This window comes from Balaenoptera physalus (genome assembly GCF_965194825.1).
Source record: "Balaenoptera physalus genome assembly, chromosome: 13".
Taxonomy (NCBI): Eukaryota; Metazoa; Chordata; class Mammalia; order Artiodactyla; family Balaenopteridae; genus Balaenoptera; species Balaenoptera physalus.
The window spans coordinates 104,092,145-104,111,217 of record NC_138892.1 but is presented as its reverse complement, the minus strand read 5'-3'; the positions used below and the strand labels follow the sequence as shown (position 1 = coordinate 104,111,217).

Sequence of the window (19,073 nt, the reverse complement as noted above, 5' to 3'; positions counted from 1 at the left end):
TCAGAAGTAACCTCTGCTTAGCATAGCCCTCACCATTGGGCCCCCAGCTTCCCTACCGCCTTTCCCCTCCCTGTCACCTGCATTGCCTCACACCCAGCTTTATCATCACCAGCACCATCTTTCCCACAACAAGGAAAGACTGGCACCCTGTGGGCATAGGTAGGCCTTCATTAGAAAACTAGTAAAAAAAAAACCCCATAATTAAAAAAAAAAGCATCTCTCTGCAAAGTAGGAGGGTCTTGAATAATCCAAAGGCAAAACTGTCAAAAAAAGAACCATCATGTCGGATTTCCAGCTAGCTTTCATACATTTACATTTTCTTGCATGCAAGAGCAGCGGAGACACGCCCTTACCCATGTTCTCTTTGGGATCTTGTGTTCTTGATGCTGGTGTTCTGACTCAAGGAAGAGGCAGCCTGGCAGCCTGTTGGATGGTAAGAAGTTAGTCTGAAATGAACACTTGCCTTGGATGATTGGAGAGGCGCTCATCAGCAGGGGGTCGGAATCTCTGCAGATTTCTTCTCGGAACCCATCCACTGTGGGACCACTTTGGAGGAGAGGTTAAACCATGACAAGGTCCGTGCCAAATATCAACAAAAATAGTGACTCTCTTTAGATTCACCTCATCCCAGATTCTTTGTGCAGAGATCGTGGTTGGCATCTTATAAAACAAAGGGCTTCAGAATGGGGGACGCTTGGATTTGAATCCCAGCTCCACCACTTGTTAGCTGTGTGACCTTGGAAAAATTCTGAACCTCTCTGAGCCTCGTTTGTTCATCTGCAAAATGAGACCATTACTACATAGGGTTATTATATATTAGCAACAATACATGCAAAGGGCCAATGCAGAGTACAATACAGTCTTTTCTCAGAAACACATTGAAAATCACTCACCCAGTTAAAGGAGGACAAACCCAAAGTGAGAAGAACCATCTCTCATCTCAAGGATGGGAGAGACACGTGGCCTTCTAGTTCCTAAATGCAGGCCACCCAAGCATATACTGTGATGGCTGCCAACATATGCAGAAGCAGGCAGCTCGGATTCCTAAAATATTCTGAAAACCAGTAATAGCCTTGGTATCGTCCCCTGTTAAATATAAAACTTAAGTAATTCATTCTATTAAAAAGCCTGGGTCTTATTTTTATCAGGTGATGTGATGAGGCCCTGTTCTAAATGCGCCTCCCGGGTCTGTCTCCATAGCAACTCCACTGTGCTCATATATCCATAGATTTTTCTTGAAGACTAATTAAGTTGACAACTGCTAGGGCTTCTTGGTTTACCAGATTTGCACCTGACCCTTCTCCCGGGGCTTAGGGACCCCTATGGATGTGAAGTGATAGAGAAAAGAGTAACAGGTGGAGGAGGCCTCTCTGTGGACCCCTCTTTCAAATAGCTGTCCAGCAGCCTTTGGGGCTGTCAATCACTCTCTCTGGATGAGCTGAGAGTTGGCGGAGGTGAGTGGGGAAAAATGCTAATGTCCGTCTCCTTCCACAACAGGTCCTTGTCCCCAAGTGGGGTACCACACGGTAGACATTGGTCAAGTTGGACCTGCCCAGCCAAACGGCTTCTGTGTCAACCAGGCAGGATGCCTTCTACGCCTCCTGGTTATTACCTAAAGAACTTCAAACACCTCGGGAGTAACCATAGGGAAAGCACAGAAACTTGTGTAAATTGTGAAAAGTGCTGCTTATTTGTACCTTTTACATTTAATTTAGAAAAAGTAACACTTACCTTTTTCTTTCTTTATTTTTTATTTTATTATTATTATTATTTTTGGCCGCACCACACGGCATGTGGGATCTTAGTTCCCTGACCAGGGATCGAACCTGTGCCCCCTGCAGTGGAAGCGTGGAGTCTTAACCACTGGACCACCAGGGAAGTCCCAACATTTGCCTTTTTGGAATTACAGAAAGTAATTCGGAAATTACAGAAAATTATCAGGTAGAAAACAAAATAGCGGTGTTCAGCGTCTTCCTGTCTTTTACCTTGGTCTTTCAGAGCTACCTGGGCAATGGGGCTGCCGCCTCACTTGCTCTCTCCCTCTCTCTTGCTCAGACACCCATGCACACATACCTGGTGTTCAGAAGTAGCGTTTGATCAGGGGTCTTGATGGGTCTGAGATGACCACGGGCAGAGGGGAGGGACTAGGAAGAACCCTGTCCAAAGCTGACATTTAGGGCCCGTGACACTTGCTACAAGCGGAAAGATTCAAGAGAAAACGTTTCCAGAACAAAGGTCCCCAGGTTGGACTTCTGTGGGAGGGGTCAGGTCTTACCTTGCTAGCTGGTCCCTACTTTGCACTTTCCTAATGGAACTCAGCTCTCCCCAGGTCTCACCCATGTAAGTGGGACCCCATTAGAAGTCTAACCCAAGTTTCCCTAGTTCTGACCTCTACCAGCTTAGGTGGAGCTTCACCCCACTATAAGTGGCCCCAAATTATTTCTAGAAGTCCAGAGCATGCCTCATGCGTGTGGGTGAGCACGTGACTTCTCCCGTCTGGGACCACCACAGGGCATCTGCCAGGACCCCCATCCACCAGCCTGCCACCTCCTGCTGGGCCGCTGATGGGTATTTCTTTTCCTTCCAAAGCTGGGGACCCCAAGCCCTCAAGGAGCCAGTGCTGCTTTATGTTCTGTTTCAAAACCAGAACGAGTATCTTTGTCCCTTCCTATAGTGATGCTTGTTAGAGGAATGTCTGACCGGAACTACTTGTGCCCTGGGGATTTCCTCTTTTGGATTTTATTTCCAGACTCCTTGTCTGCAGAGGACCAATCTTCGTTATGGGTCAAGCCCATAGGTTGGGTTTCCTTTTCCTCCAGGATGGGCTCTTTCTCAGGGGGCCCCTCAAAGCTCAGGCAAATAGACTTCTGCTGGGGCCAGCCTACCGGTGGTCTAGATGCATAAGTTCAGACTAGAGACCTTGCTCCTCTCCCAGCCATCCTCCGCTGGGGAGGGGTGAGGCTGGACGCTCAGCTTTATGGCCTGGTTGTCCAGGGATTTGCAGAGTCTGCTGGGCGGGGCCGTGTCATCCTCTCCACCCCAGAAATCACCACCGTGGGTTCAAGTGCCTCCTGATCGACCCCCTTCAGTCTGAAACACATCCTGCTGTGTCTCCCAGTCTCCCTCTCCCGCTCTTTCTCCTCTCTGGGTCTCACCCGCTCTCTCTCCCCTCACCCTCTCCCCTCTCCCCCTGGCTATTCTCCAGCCTCATACACAAGCCCAGAGCGTGAGCCAACTGCCAAGGAGGCAGCACCTCAGGGTTGGTTGACCAGCAGGGCCACACACCTCAGCTGAATTTGCAAAGGGGCAGAGGAGTCAGATAACTTCTGGAGCCTGGGAACATGAGGCGTTTTGGCTTGGCTCAGAGTTCTGAGCTTTCTCAGATTTGCCGTCCATGGTCATCATCGAATAATACCTGCTGCGGGCTGAGGCAGGCGTGCACCCTGCCCGCCACCGTACAGAGTTATGTAAAAGACTCAGCCCTCGGTGGCAGGCTCCCCAGTGTGGCAGGACAGGCCCTCCACGTCCTGGCCTCTGCTGGCCTCTCTGGCTCCACCCCCTGCCCCCCCCCTTTGGGAATTTCTGCCGGAACGGCCCGTGGCTCTTGTGCACACTTCGTGCTGCTTCTGATTCCGTGTCTTTGCTCAAGCTGTCCTCTCTCTGCCTGGCAAATTGCTTCCCATCTTTAAGGACTCAGCTGAAATGTCACCTCCGGAAGCAAATCCTGACAACTTTCCACCTGTCCCTAAGCTGGACTTGGTACCTCTGTCTCCCCTCCCCCCATCCTCCCTTCATTAATGTTTTGCATGTTTCTCTATCACTACCTCTACCAGCTTATACCATAATAATCTGATTAGGTAATCATTCTGAGAGTGAAGTCTTGGATGCAGTGATGGAGCCTTATTCGTCTCTGTATGTTCAGAACCTAGCACAGTACTTGCCACATAATAAGGTTCATGAAATATTTGAATAAATGCTATTGAATTAAAGGCTTTGAATCTGTGGATTTCACTAGATGAGTGATTCTCAAACAAGTTCCAAGCCCTCTGTGGAGATGTGATCAGAATTTTGGTGGGCATATTAATTTGAAAAAACACTTTTGATATTATGATTTGCCTTCTGTCATAAAAACACAGTTACACTGGTGACATCGGCTTCCACTGTGATGGAGAAGCTTGTACTGGCCTTGTGCTCGCCTAAGCGACAGCTGGAAAAATAGATGAAACAACTTTTTAGATACTGGTAACAGGCAGCCCGGGACTGTGACCCTGAAAGGAAGGAAACAGATGAGATGGACCCTAGGATCACCTTTTCTTTCTGCTTGGAGGCACCCTCTAGGTCACAGAGCAGGAAAGGAGAACCCAAGCAGAGCCCACAGGCCCCTGAGTTGAGGATACAGAGACCAGAGTTTGGGAAGGATGAGACAGCCAGAATTTGCAGGAGAGCGTACCAAAGAAGAGACAGTATGCAGAGAAAGAGCTCCAGAAATCGATATGCATTCTCCCTTAAGTCTCTTGCTGAATACTAAGCCACACAAGTATAGGGTGAAACTCCATGAAACCAGGAAAAGCCCCGCCAGACAGCTGTAAGTGGAATGATTTCCGACACTCACGCTGGGCTCTTTGTGTTCAGACCAGTCAGAGGGGAGAGCACTAGATTTTCTCAGTAGAGAGCACAGAAGAGCCACACCTTAGCAGTGGAGATAAATGGGATCTGGGGTAAGACTCTGGACTCTCTCCCCAACATTTTCAAGACTTCTACTTGGGCCAAGAGGCAATAACAGGAGCTGGATTTACCCTCCTGATCCAAACAACTAAAAAACTGGAAAAGATTAGTCAAACAACAGTTTTCCAGATATTAGACATCAGGCAAGAAAAAACAGTGATTCCTGAGAAATTAGAAATTAGCAAGGTGAATCCTACACTTGCCCCACTTACTATCTTAAGAGAATTTTCAGGCACGGCACAGGGAGGAGAAACCTAGGTGGAGCCTGGTAGACACCGTGAATTGAGGAGGGGAAGCCGGCTGAGGGGACCAAGGCAAAGAGAGTTTTCAGGGCAGAATTCCAGAGAAGAGAGAACGCATGGAGAACTCAGAGACGTGCAGAGGACAACCCCCTTGGGTGATCAGCAGAGCTCTGATTAGTGCATGTATACGCCACCCAAGGCTGGGGAAAGACTCCCCCAAAAGAACTAGACAGCACAGTAGCTGGAGTTCACATAGGACTGGAGACAGCGCCTGTTCCCACCAGACAGAGGGAAATATACAATAATTCACGGGACATTGGTTTGAGTACTCACAAGGGTCTCACCTTAATAGTGGGAGACGGTTATCCTCAGACTAAATGCTCCTCTAATACCAAACAAATATTAAAAGAAAAATCCCAAAGGATCAATCTGTTGCCAAGTAACTTAAATTCAGTCCCGGAAAAACTCAAGAATATTCATAAAAATACAAGAATATCCAGACCCCAACAAGACAAAATTCAAATGTCTGGTGTACAATAAAAAATTACCCGTCATACAAAGAAGCAGGATAGTATGAGTCATAATAAGGAGAAAAATTTTAAAAGTAGAAACTAACTCAGAACTGACACAGATGTTAGCATTATCAGATAAGCACATTGAAATAGTGATTATAATTCTATTTTATATAATTCTATTTTATAATACTTACTATAATTCCAAATGCTAAAGGAAAAAATAAAAAATGTTAAGTAGAGACACAGATGATATAAAAAAGACCCAAAGTGAACTTCTAGAGATGAAAAACACAATGCCTAAGATGAAAAATGCACTGGATGGGATCAATGACAGCTTAGACATTGCAGAAGAAAAGGTTAGTAAAATCAAAGCCATAATAATAGAAACTATTCAAAATGAATCATAGAGAGAAAAGATAATTTTTAAACTGTACAGAACATCATTCAAGCACCCTAATATATGTGGAGTTGGAGTCTCTGATGAACAGGAAGGGACAAAAAATATTTGAGAAAATAATGGCTGAAATTTTTCCAAATTTGAGGGAAACTACAAAGTCCCAGTTTCAAGATGCTCCATAAACCCCAAGCACAAGAAATATAAAGAAAACTATAAGGCAATCATAATCAAATTACTGAAAACCAGTGATAAACAGAAAATCTTAAAAGCAGCCAAAGAAAAAACACATATTATATACAGAGAAACAAAGGGAAGGATGACAGCAGTTTTGTTTTGTTTTGTTTTTCCATAGAAAATATGACAAATGAGAAGACAGTGGACCAACATCTTTAAAATACTGAAAACACTGTCAATCTAGAACTCTACAGTCAGCAAAACATCTTTTTTAAAAAAAAGGAAAAATAACATCATTTTCAGCTAACAAAAGCTGAAAGAAGTTATAACTAGCAGACCCACACTGCAAGAAATGTTAAAGGAAGTCCTTCTGGGAGAAGAAAAATGGTACTAGGTGAAAGTATGGGTCTACATAAAGGAATGAAGAGCAGCAGAATGGTAAATATGTTGGCAAATACACAAGATTTTTAAATTTATTATTTAAATCTCTTTAAAAGATAGTTGATGGATTATTGTTATTATTTGTGTTTAATCCATCAACTATCTTTATCTTTGAGTTTATAATATATGTAGAATGTACATTACATAAAATGTATGGCAACTATAGTAGAAAGTCCAGGAGGAGAGAAATGCAGTAAGGTTCTTATGCTGTACGTGAAGTAGGATAATATCACTTGAAGGTAGGGTGTAAGTCAAAAATGTACCCTATACATCCTAAAAAAAAAACAAAGAGTTACAGCTAATAAACTAACAAATGAGTTAAAATGGAATCCTAAAAAATACTCAGTTAACTCAAAAGAAGGCAGAAGGAAAAATGAAACAGCAAAGAAAACAAATAGCAATATGTTAGATTTAAACCTAACTGTATCAATAATCACATTAAATGCAAAAAGTTTAAGTATGTCAATTAGTAGGTAGAGATTGTCACATTGGATAAAAAAAGCATGACTCAATGGATGCTGCCTAGGAAAAACCCACTATAAATATACAAATACATTAAAAATAAATCAAAATAAAGCTGGAATGTCTATGTTAATGTAGAGTAAGTCATAGTAGTCATATGTTAATGTATGTAAGTCATAGTAGACTTCATATCAAAAAATAGCATAAAAAATAAAGAAGGTCATTTCATAATGGAAAAAAGGCAATTAATTAAGAGGACGTAAGAGTCATAAATTATTATGCATCTGACATTAGAATTTCAGGAAACATGAAGCAAAAACTGATTTAACTACAGAGAGAAATAGACAAATCCACAATTACATTCAAATATTTCAATACTGTCTTGCAACAATTCACAGAACAAGGGGACTGAAAATAAGTAAGGATGGAGAAGACCTGAACAGCCCTATCAACCAACCTGACCTAGTTGACATTTATAAAACTCTTCTGCTGTTTTATAAAACAGCAGAACACTATTATTTTCAAGGGCACATAGTGCATTTATCAAGATAGATTAGGGTATGGGCCAGAAAACAAGTGAGGGTAGGATCAAAGTCATATAAAGTATGTCCTCTGACAACAATGAAATTAGAAATCAGTAACAGAAAATATATGGAAAATCCCCAAATGTTTTAAAAACTAAATAACACAATTCTAAACAATCCATGGGTAAAAGAAGAAATCTAAAGGGAAATTTAAAAGTGTTTTGAACTGAATAAAAATGGTAATACAACTTGCCAAAATGTGTGGAATTCCATTAAAATAGTACTTAGAGGAAAATTTATAGCACTAAGTGTCTATATTAGAAAAGAAGAAAGATCTCAAATCAATGACCTCAGCTTTTGATTTCTCAGAACTAGCAAGGATAAATTGGAACTTCCTCAGCTTGATAAAGGGCATCTATGAAAAACCTGTGTTAACCTTATACTTAATGGTGAAAGGCTGAATGCTTTCACCCTAATATCAGGAACAAGACAAGTATGTTTTCTCTCTCACTTCCATTCAATATTGCCGTTGGAGGTTCTAACCAGTGCAACCTGGCAAGAAAAAGTAAAAGGTGCTGAGATTGAAAAGGAGTTAGTAAAACTGTATTTGCCGATGACATCATATCATTATGTTGTAGGTAGAAAATCTAAAGAAGTTAAAAAAAACCACACAAAACAGTATTAAAACTAATAAGTGAGTTCCATAAGTTTATATATTAAAATCAACTGTATTTCTATGTACTAACAATGAACAGCCTGCAAATGAAACTAAGAAAATAATTCCATTCACAACAGCACCAAAAAGAATACAGTACTGAGGAATAAATTTAACAAATGACTTTCAAGACTTGTACACTGAAAAGACAAAACAATGCTGGAAGAAATTAAAGATCTAAATAAATGGATAGACATTCCATGACCATGGATTGTAACACTCAATGTTATTAAAATGGCAATTCTTCCCTAAGTGATAGATTCAGTGTAATTGCTATAAAATTTCAACTGTTTTTGTTTTTCAGAAATGGGCAATGTAATTTTAAAATTTATATTAAAAAGCAAAAACCCCTAATAGCCAAAAGAAAACCTTTTTGAGACAGAACAAAATGGGAGAACGTCTTGATTTTAAAACTTACCATCTTGATTGCAAGATTAGCTTTCTAGTAAGCTTTTTTCAAATAAATCTTTTTCATAAGGATAGAAACATAGATCAGTAGAACAGAACTGAGAGCCCAGAAATAAACTTGTACATTTGTGGTCAGTTGATTTTAGACACAGCAGCCAAGGAAATTCAGTGGCTGGGGTGGGTCGGGTAATCTTTTCAACAATGGTTCTGAGACAGTTGGATGTCCATATGTGAGAACATGAATTCTTCTAGAACAACATCACATCATATGCAAAAGTTAACTTTAAAAATCTGATAAATTTGACTTCTTCAAAATTAAAAGTGTTTGTGCTTCATTTTACTTTCATTAAGAAAGTAAAAGAAGCAGATGTAAACTATTATATATAGGCTGGATAAACAACAAGGTCCTACTGAAAAAAAAAAAAAAAAAAGTAAAAGGAGCCCCAGACCTGGAAAAACATTTGCAAATCATGTAACTGATTAAGAACTTATATCCAGAATATATAAAGCCCTCTTACAACCAATTATAAGAAGACAAATAACCCAATTAAAAACAGGCAAGAGATTTTAGTAGATGTTACCAAAGAATATATATGAATAGCCAAAAAGCAAATGAAAAGATGCTCAAGATCATTAGTTGTCAGAGAAATGCAATTTAAAACTACAAGATAATCCTTCACACCCTCCAGGATGACTTTACAAAACAAAACAAAACAAAACAAAGAAAACAGACAATAACAACTGTGGTGGTAATAATAATGTGGTGGTACACATAATAATAATAATGTGGTGATAATAATAACTGTGGTGGTACACATTCTCCAAAACTTATTGAATAGTTTAGTTCAAAGGACTGTATCTTATTCTATGTAAATTATATTTAAGAAAGTTGATGAAATATGACTTTGAAATTTCAAATAATGAAAGGAAGGCCATACATTATTGATTCTATCTGAATAGATAGAATAGACTGAGCACTGACTCAAGATACTTGAGAAATAAAGGCATACACAGTCCCAAGGTGACATCAGCTCCAATATTCTACAACTTCATGAAAGAGGTTGAAAGCTCAACAAAAGAGGTTTAGGCTTGACATCAGGCAGAAATTCCTAGCAGTAAATATAGAAGAATAATTGATTTGGGCGTTAGAAGGGAAATTGGTGGTCATCTTATATAACTTTGCATTCTATTTAGGAATCCCTATGATAGAATCTTCTATAGTTCATCACAGAGCCTCTGCTTGCAGATAGCACCCTACAAAGTTAATCCATTGTTGGTCTATTCTAATTGTTTAAAAATTCTTGAACTGGGAATCTCTCTCCTGGTGACTTTTATCCCTGGGTCTTAGTTATCCAATTTTGGGGTTTTACTGTTATGAGCAAAAGTCATTTAGGGGGATGTGTCTCTCCTGAAACTCACTTTCAGGGCAAGAGAGATACCCATCTCCATGGTGGTCAGAGTGCTGCCCCTAATAAAAGACTCCACTAGTGCTTACCACGTTCCTGCTAACGGCCAGGGGCTCAAGGATTGTCCCTCAGCTAGCTTGGCCTCAACTCTTTACCTTTCTTGCAATTCTGCACTTTGACCAAAAGGCTCTGTCATATATTTATGGTGCCCAAGCTAATTTACTAATGGGAGAGGAAATCTTGGTGTAATCCCTTGATTTGAACGAAGGGATGCAAACATCAGATGGGAGCTGGACATAGTGATTTCTGAGATCCTGTGGTTCTAGGAAAGTTACAATACACTGTTCATATTACTCAATTCAGAGTGTCACACATGGCCATACATATCAGGCTTCTGTGACAAGCAATGTTAGCTGGCTACCCAACAGATTTCCTTTCTTTCTGCTTTCACATGCAGCTGTGTATGCATGTAGTATGGGCAGTGGCAACCCTTTTGTGACCATGAAGTTTCCACAAAGCCAAGAAAAATGCGGGAGGCTGAACAAGAGCCTGACATCGCTGAGCTGCTGAATTAAGCAACCCTGAAATCTCCCACATCTAGACACTTTCAACAATGAAATAAATCCCATTGTCGAAGTACCTTTAAGTTGGGTGTTCTATTTTGTTCTCTTTCCCTAGACAGATGCATTCAAACTAAACACAAATTCCTAAGCCATCCTAACATGCAGATCCTAGACTGAGACCAGAGATACATCTTTTAGCTCTCTTTGTATTTAGGTGGTAGGTAGTCAGCTTCTAAGATGGGCCCCATTGATCTTTGCCTCTCGGTGTTTACACCCTTGGCTAGCTTCCTCCGACAATGAATCAGGACACGTCACTCTGACCCAACAGACTATGGTAGATGTGAAGGTGTATGATGCCTGATGCTGGGTCATGAAAAGATTGTAGCTCCCATCTGGGTCTCTTGGTTTGCTTTGCCCCTGCCATGTTGTGAGGACTCTCAAGCAGCCCTGGGGAGAGGACCACGTGGAGGAGAGCTGAGGCCTCCAGCCAACAACCACGTCAACTGGTCAGGCATGTGAGTAGAGCAGGTCCTCCAGCTGAGGCCAAGCCTTCAGATGGCCACAGCTCTGGTTGATCTCTGACTTCACCTTGTGGGAAACCATGAGCCAGAGCACCTGGCCAGGCCACTCTTGACTTCCTGACCCACAGAAACTGTGGGAGATGATCAATATTTATTTTTAAGTCACTGAGTTTTGGGCTAATTTGTTGCACAGAAATAGATAATGGATACAGGGAGAAAATCTTTTTATGTTAGGACCCAAATACTTCTCCTCAGTACTTGGTCACAAATGCTTTCCTTGCAAGTACACAAAACCCCCCTTGATTTCCTAAATTTCACCCAGATATGATCCACACTGGGATTTTTCTTCCTTTTGCACCCAGCCCATAAGTCCAGATGCTCCACATTGCCCCTGTTCTAAAAACAACTATTGCCTATTCTTCACCTCTTCCTTTTCTTCTCCTTCCTAGATTTTTCAACACCAGGTCCTCATAGTATTAAATCACTCGGGGCAGGAGTCAGCAAACTACGTCTTGATGCTCAAATCCGACCCTCTGCCTGTTTCTGAAATGAAGTGTAGTTGGAACACAGCCGTGCTCATTTGTCTACTTATTGTCTATGTCTCCTTTTGCACTACAGAGTCGAGTAGTTGTGACAGAAACCATGTGGCTCACAAACCTAAAATATGTACTATTTGGCCCTTAACAGAAACAGCTTGCATCCCCAGCATTAGGGTTTCTAGTATTTTATATGTGTTGCAAAACTCCAGGGGAGAACCAGTCACAACTACCTTTGTGTGGCAGTGTTCACCTTCCCAATCTAGGGACTCTGTTCCTCTCTGGTTCTCACCTCCTGTTCTGTAGACATCAGCACATCACAGCCCAACTAATTCAGCTCTTCTGTTCTGTTGATACTGGAGTTCTCAATCCACATGTGAGGTTTCAAGGTAGGGGAATGGTTCTTTTTATTTTTTCCATTCCCTCCCTCCCTCCCACCCTCTCTCCCTCCCTCTTTCTTTCCTTCTTCCTTCCTTCCTTCCTTCCTTCCTTCTTTCTCTCCACTAAGGATGCGTGAAGTGGCAAAAATATTTTAATTCATTACTTATGAATTGAGAAACAATGCAAGGAGATGGGAAAATTTTACTCTGGAAACACACATGCACACACACACTCACACTCACACTCACACAGAAAACCAGGCCAAGTAAGTTTGGCGTGGAGATGTCATACCCTGACCCATAATCACAGAGCACTTCTCAGCTCTGGCCCTTCAAAGAGGAAGAGGAACAAGGGTAATTCCAGCTATTACAGGCTCCTGGGCACCAAATGAAACGCTCTGCTGTAAATTGTATATAATCAGGGAGGAAGACTTTTATTTGTCCATGGTTATGAATGGGACTTTTCCTTCCTCTTGTCTAGAAGGAAAGGAACGGGTTTAGATCAATCTGGGGGAGTTTCACTTGGCTGAGGTGACCAGAACTCTCTCTGGATACTACCAGGGCCTCTGTCCTATATTCAGTACCTATGTAAACAGAGAATCTCCTATCTCTTTTCCTATACCAAGATTTCCCTTCTTTTTACCACACAATTTCTGTCCTTAGGACAAAGCACGTTAATTGCACGGTGGTGGAAATTTTCAGATGCTTAAAAGTGATGGATACAGAATACAAACACCTGATCATCCTATAACATTTTTAAAATTTTATTATTTTATTTATTTATTTTTATTATTATTTTATTTATTTATTTTTGGCTGCATTGGGTCTTTGTTGCTGTGCGTGGGCTTTCTCTATTTGTGGTGAGCGGGGGTTACTCTTTGTTGTGGTGCACGGGCTTCTCATTGCGGTGGCTTCTCTTGTTGAGGAGCACGGGATCTATAGCACCCGGGCGCAGGCTTCAGTAGTTGTGGCATGCAGGCTCAGTAGTTGTGGTGCACGGGCTTAGTTGCTCCGTGGCATGTGGGATCTTCCCAGAACAGGGCTTGAACCCGTGCCCCCTGCATTGGCAGGTGGATTCTTAACCACTGAGCTACCAGGAAAGTCCCTCATCCTATAACATTTTTGCAACTTTATCCACATAGTCTCTGCCCTCTGGGAGCTCACAATTTTGTAAGGGAGACCAATTATTTATAGGAAAATGCTGAATTACAGAGGACTGGACCCTTGAGAGGCACAACTGAGAAGGACCATCAGATACTGTATATGTGTTTTCTGTGCAGGGCAGGCTGAACAATCTCCTCCAGGTTAAGCTTTTAGAGATGAACCTTCCAGGGGTGATTGATGATGTCCTGCAGGGTGGTAATAGTGGCAGTTGGAGATTGGATTGCCCCTATGATTCCCACTTCTACACCAGGACTTTCCTTCAACCCATTTTCTCTCAGCCCCACATGGGGCGGGATACCAAGAAAGTGGAGTGAGGGGTGGATTTACTCCCAGTGGGGACATAGTCTTCTGGAATGGAGACAAGAATTGCATCCACAAAGCAATTAGAAAACCAGACAGAAGAAAATCCATTTCTGAACTGTGCGAAACAGAGAACAGGGAGTTCTCAAGTGGAGGAACATGGTTTGGAAACCAGAGAAGCCAGGGCTGAGCATCGTGGGAGTGGGGTGGGTGGAGAGGAGTGGGGCAGGGCTAGGCGGGGGAGAGCAGCCCCTCCACCCACAGACTAAGTCATCCAGTGCCTCCCGACCTGGTCCTCACCGCCATCCTCCCTTTCGTTTTCCCTTTATGCTTTTTTTCCTTTTAGTATCTGATGCTATTGTCTATGTTTTATTCTGAGCTTATCATCTATAATCGTTGATCCCTCTCATTTATATAATTTAATCAGTTACTTTTTGCCACCACTTTTCTACCTCTATAACATTTTCATTGTGATCTATTTATTTTTCAATATTTTTTATGTCTATATCAATCTATCTATCTACTATCCATCTATCTACTCTCATCTATCTATCTATCTATCTGTTGTCTATCAAACCATCTATTTCTCGATCCTCATTTATCTTCATCTATCTGTTTTTATTTCCTCTCCTTTCTCCTTCATGTCTAAATGGTTATCTACCTTAATTAAGTCTTTCATCCTTAATATTCCCCCTATTTTTCCTCTTTATTCCCTCTACTCTTTTTCCCACCCTTATTTCCATGTAATAGTTATCTTCCTTTATAGGGAAACTCCTCCCTCCCCCCAACTATTTGTTTTCCTCTCATTAGTTAGTAATAACAAGCAAACAGTCTTTCTATGTGCCAGGCAGGGTTATAACTGTTTTACATATGTTCATTCATTTAATCCTCATGACACCACCGTGAGGTAACTGACTCTCATTATCCCCATTTTGAGGAAAAACCCAGGAACAGAGAGGTTTAGTAACACGCCCAGGCTCTACAGCTAATAAATAGCAGTGCCAAGACTCAGTCCTCCAGCGTCCGTGCTGTTAACCACTATGCTATGCTGGCTCTCAAGAAGGTCCATGGTACCTCAACTTGTCCAACTGTGACACTGAGCCCCATCCTGCCATGCTGGTTAACGGAGGCTCCTTCGTCATTTGGGCTCCTCACTCCTCAGGGCAGGACAAAATCCCAGGAGTTTTATGCGGAACAGAATGCTTAGGAGAGGGGCCCTTCTGGTCTTTGGTCCACTTCGTCGAGCTCATACGTTCACTTGGGTACAGGAGTCCCTTTGGAGGCTCAGAGCCCTGGAGCCCTAAGGCTTGGGGTCAAGCTTCCAAGATGCAGCACCATCACCCGCTCTGAGTTCCCTACTAGTCTCAGAACCAGAAATCACTGGTTCTTCAAAGTTTGGGGGAATCTTCCACTCTGTTCTCTCTGCCCTCTCAGTTTCAGCTCTCATTACTCTCAAAGGGTCTCCTTGCTCTCCCTCATCCCAACAGCACCCCAACATTGAGTTCAGAATTTCTAAACAGAAGGAGGGTTGTCCACAGGCAAGTTGCTTTTGGCCTTGTTCCCCCAAACTGCATCCATGAAGGAACACAATGTCTGCACCATCCAGGAATGAGGGAGGGAGATACAAAGGAAAGAAGACATAGCTTTTTATCTCAATAAATTATCCTGCCACACATCCTGCTGTCCTGGATGGAGTGAGAAGACGGTAGGCAGGAGGTGGCACTATGTCATATCCTGTCCAGGTCCCCATGCCTCTGAGCCTCTTAGCTTGTTTCTGTGCCCTGTTTCTCCTCACGTAACCATTCCTGCTTTTGTAGCTGGGATGATCTGCTTGAAACACAACTTTATCCCATGCATCTTCTGTTCAGAAGGATACTATCTGTTCTGGAATTAGATCACGGTGAAGGTTGCATGACTTTGTGACAACAGTAAAAACTTACATTTTAAAAAGGTGAGTTTTATGGCATGTGAATTATAGCTCAGTTTTTTCAAAAGAAGGCTATTATCGTCTTCATCCTCGGAGTTAAATGTCCAGTCTTCAAGGTCTTCCACAATATGATCCTTCGTTATTTCTCCAGACTTATTTCCCTCTACTCACCTCTCTTCTCCACTCTTCAGCTCAGTTCTCCCGACCTCTGGTCCTGTCACTTCCTCGACCTAAAATCCTCTTCCCCTTCCGTTCATAAATCTCTATCTCGTAGTTTCTTCAAGACCAGTTCAAATTCTTCCTCCTTGATGGAACTTTCTCTGACCTTAGCCTTCATGGATCTCTTCTATTCTAACCGCTTTTCCATGATGTATTCCTACTTTGGCATAAACTTTAGTAGACTGACTGTTCCTTGAGTGAAGGGACTCTTCCTTTTCATCTTTGTGACTCAGCATCCCACAGTGCCTGGCACTGAGTAGCCACCTTAAAAAGTGAATGAGTGAATGAATAAATGCATTTCCCTAATCTCTAAATGGTTCACACGTGCCTGTCTTGTTTTTTCAACTAGATTGTAAGGTCCTGCAGGAAGGGTCCAGGTCTTCACTTGAGATTTAGCACTGGATCAGAACAGGGTACCTGGTTGACCCTTCAGCTACAGTAAGTCCCCTACATACGAACCTTCAAGTTGTGAACTTTCAAAGGTGTGAATGTGCATTTGCGTGTCCAATCACATAAGTTAGTTCACATGTCTGGTGTACATTGTCACGTGCGTGCATCCTCTACAAGTGGTTGTGCTTTTGTGTACTTTACTGTACAGTACTATAGAGAGTACAGTACAGTATCTTTATAGATAGAATTGAATCCAGCAAGGAACCAGAACCTGTGCCATCAACGTCAGGCGTGAGTGAAATTGCAGCTTGCCCCCCGTTTCCTATTGCTGACGATCCTTCAGCTCTACCATCTCCCACCTCCTCTCTCACCTCGTCAGTAACTCTTCTTGCCTGTTCACTCAATGCCAGCCCCTGTATGACAGCTCTTGTGCTGTACTACTATACTTTTCAAGGTACTGTACTGCAAGATTAAAAATGTTTTCTATATTTGTTGTGTTTGTTTGTTTTTTATGTATTATTTGTGTGAAAAGCATTATAGACCTATTATAGTACAGTACTATATAGCTGATTGTGTTAGTTGGGTACCTAGGCTAATTTTGTTGGACTTATGAACACATTGAACTTATGAACACCCTCGCGGAACGGAACTCGTTCATATGTAGGGGACTTACTGTACTTAGTTACCTGATGGCTTAGCAGAGAAAGTTGCCCTTTCCCATTTCACTGGTGATGGGCTGGAAAGGGAGGATGCTGAACAGGCAGGGAGAGTCCCCAGGATGCCTGGTTGAATGGTGGTTGCTCCACCCTTAACCACAAATGGTTCATTGACCACCGCTTTGGCATCTACAACAGTCTTTGGAAAGAGATGTAGTAATTTCCCCCACGGGGCTTATTTTTAAAATCAGTGGCTGAGAATGCCTGCCAGAAGTGGGGTTAGACAGCTCTGAGCTGCCGGTGGATGGGATGGGTGCTGTCTGAGAGGAGATAGAGGGGTTGGCCCTTAATTTTGGACCTCTGCTTCCCTGGAAGAGGAAGCCAGGCCAAAGGGAAGGGATGGCTTACACAAAACAGACCACAGCTTCCATGACGATGCAACCATCTAGCCAGGCAGTGTTTTCCCAGTTCTAAAGTTTGAAGACTGGGGCTGGGCCAGCCAGAGAGCTACTGGCCTTCCATTCACTCAGTGGAAAAAATTAAAGTTTTATTAGTTCGTACATGTGCTAAGTACTCTTCCAGGCACTAGGGATTAAAGTGTGGGCTTGATATAGTTTCTGCCCTCCAGAGGCTTATAGACACGTGGGAGAAGACAGACAAGTATCTGTGTAAATATGCTAGCAGGTAAATACATTAGTGCGGTAAGTGCAGAATGGAGGTAGAGGGGGAGGGAGTCCAAGGAGTCTTCGAAGAAGTGGCATCCAGGTTGAGACCTGGTGATGAATAAGGGTAGCCAGACAAAGGAGACAGGCATTCCAGACAGAAGACTGTGCAGTGCTCAAAAGAGGAAAGAAAATGCCACGTCCACAGGTAGTTCAGTTGTCTAAAGCAGGGGTCACCACACAGTGGCTCAAGAGACAAATTCAGCCAGCCACTTGTTTCTGTAATTAAAGCTTTATTTTCACATAGTTCCACCCATGTACTTACATATTGCCTATGGCTGCTTTTGTGCTACAGCTAGAGTTGAGTCATTGCAACAGAGGACATATGTCCCTGAAAGCCTAAAACATTTACTATGCTGGTCGAGAGACTGTGGTTCAGGGGAGAGATTGGAGAGTGGCAGGAAATGTGGCTGGAGAGGTGACTGGGAGGCAGACAATGAAAGGCCTTGTAATCAGGCTAAAGAGTTCACTGTTTTAAAAGTTAGGAGGGAGGGACGGATGTGTTTTCAGCAGGAACACAACATGATGATATTTGAATTTTAGATAATTGGGGTGGGATGAAGAGAGGAGAAGAAGCAAAACTGGGGTTAGGGAGGACAGTTGCGGGCATGGTATACAGGTAAGAAATAATGCCCTGGACTATAAAGGCACCAATGGGAGGGAGAGAAATGGAAACATTTGAGAGAAATACACAAGATTTGGTGATTGATTAGATATGAGGGTGTGTGAGAGGATGGGCTATGAGGCAAAGCTTCTATTTGGAATTTTTCTAAGATGAGGAATAAGCAATCATGACCCAATAGCCTTTAGGTAAAATTTGACTTCTTTGCATTCATTACTCGAATGCATCAAATTCCTTGTCTCAGGATTTGTTTGTTTTTACAGTCTGCTTAGACTCAATATTACCACTTTCATGGGATGTAGAAACCTTATCCCCATATAGGTCCCTTCACATTGTAGTTGTTTTGTGCATACCATCTACATACATTGAAAAGCTCATTACACAATGTTACAATTTTTGCTGTCAACTGTCAAGTATATTTTAAAGAACTCAAAAGGAGAATAGCCTATCATATGTATGCGACATTTACCATTTCTGTGGCTCTTCCTTCATTCTTGATGCTCCAAGTTTCCTCCTGAACCTCTAATGTCTGAAGAACTTCCTTTAGCAATACTTTTAAAGCAGGTCTTCTGGCAACAAATTCTCTTAGTCTTTCTTCATCAGAGAATGTCTTTATTTCAATTTCATGCCTGAAGATATTTTCACTGGGTAGAATTCTGGGTTGACAGTCTTCTTCCACTTCCTCCTGCTTCCATGGTTTCTAATGAGAAATCTACTGCCACTCCTATTGGTGTTGCCCTGTAGGTAATGCATTGTTATTTTCTGGCTGCTTTCAAGATTTTTTTGTTTGTTTTTAGTTTTCAGCAGTTTGATTATGATGTGTCTGGGTGTAGATTTCATTGAATTTATCCTGTTTGGGATTTACTGAACTTCTTGAATCTGTAAGTTTATATCATTCATTAATTGGGAAGTTTTCAGCCAATATTTCTTTGAATATTGTTTCAGTACCACATTCTTTCGCCTCTTGGGACTCTAATGACATGAGTGTCGGACATTTTGCTATTTTCTCACAGTCCCCTGAGGCTCAGCTCATTTTTTCACCGATCTTTTTTTCTCTCTGTTGT

At 42.1% G+C, this 19,073-nt stretch overlaps 1 protein-coding gene across 1 annotated transcript in view; it reads right to left on the bottom strand.

Moving 5' to 3' along the window:
• Positions 1 to 14: 14 nt before the first annotated feature.
• FERRY3 (FERRY endosomal RAB5 effector complex subunit 3) overlaps positions 15 to 19,073 on the bottom strand; it is a 75,600-nt gene continuing 56,541 nt past the window's right edge. The window contains exon 11 of the mRNA XM_082421555.1: positions 15 to 777. Coding sequence (XP_082277681.1) covers positions 662 to 777 — 116 coding nt within the window. The 3' untranslated portion in view covers positions 15 to 661. The remainder of the gene's footprint in view (positions 778 to 19,073) is intronic.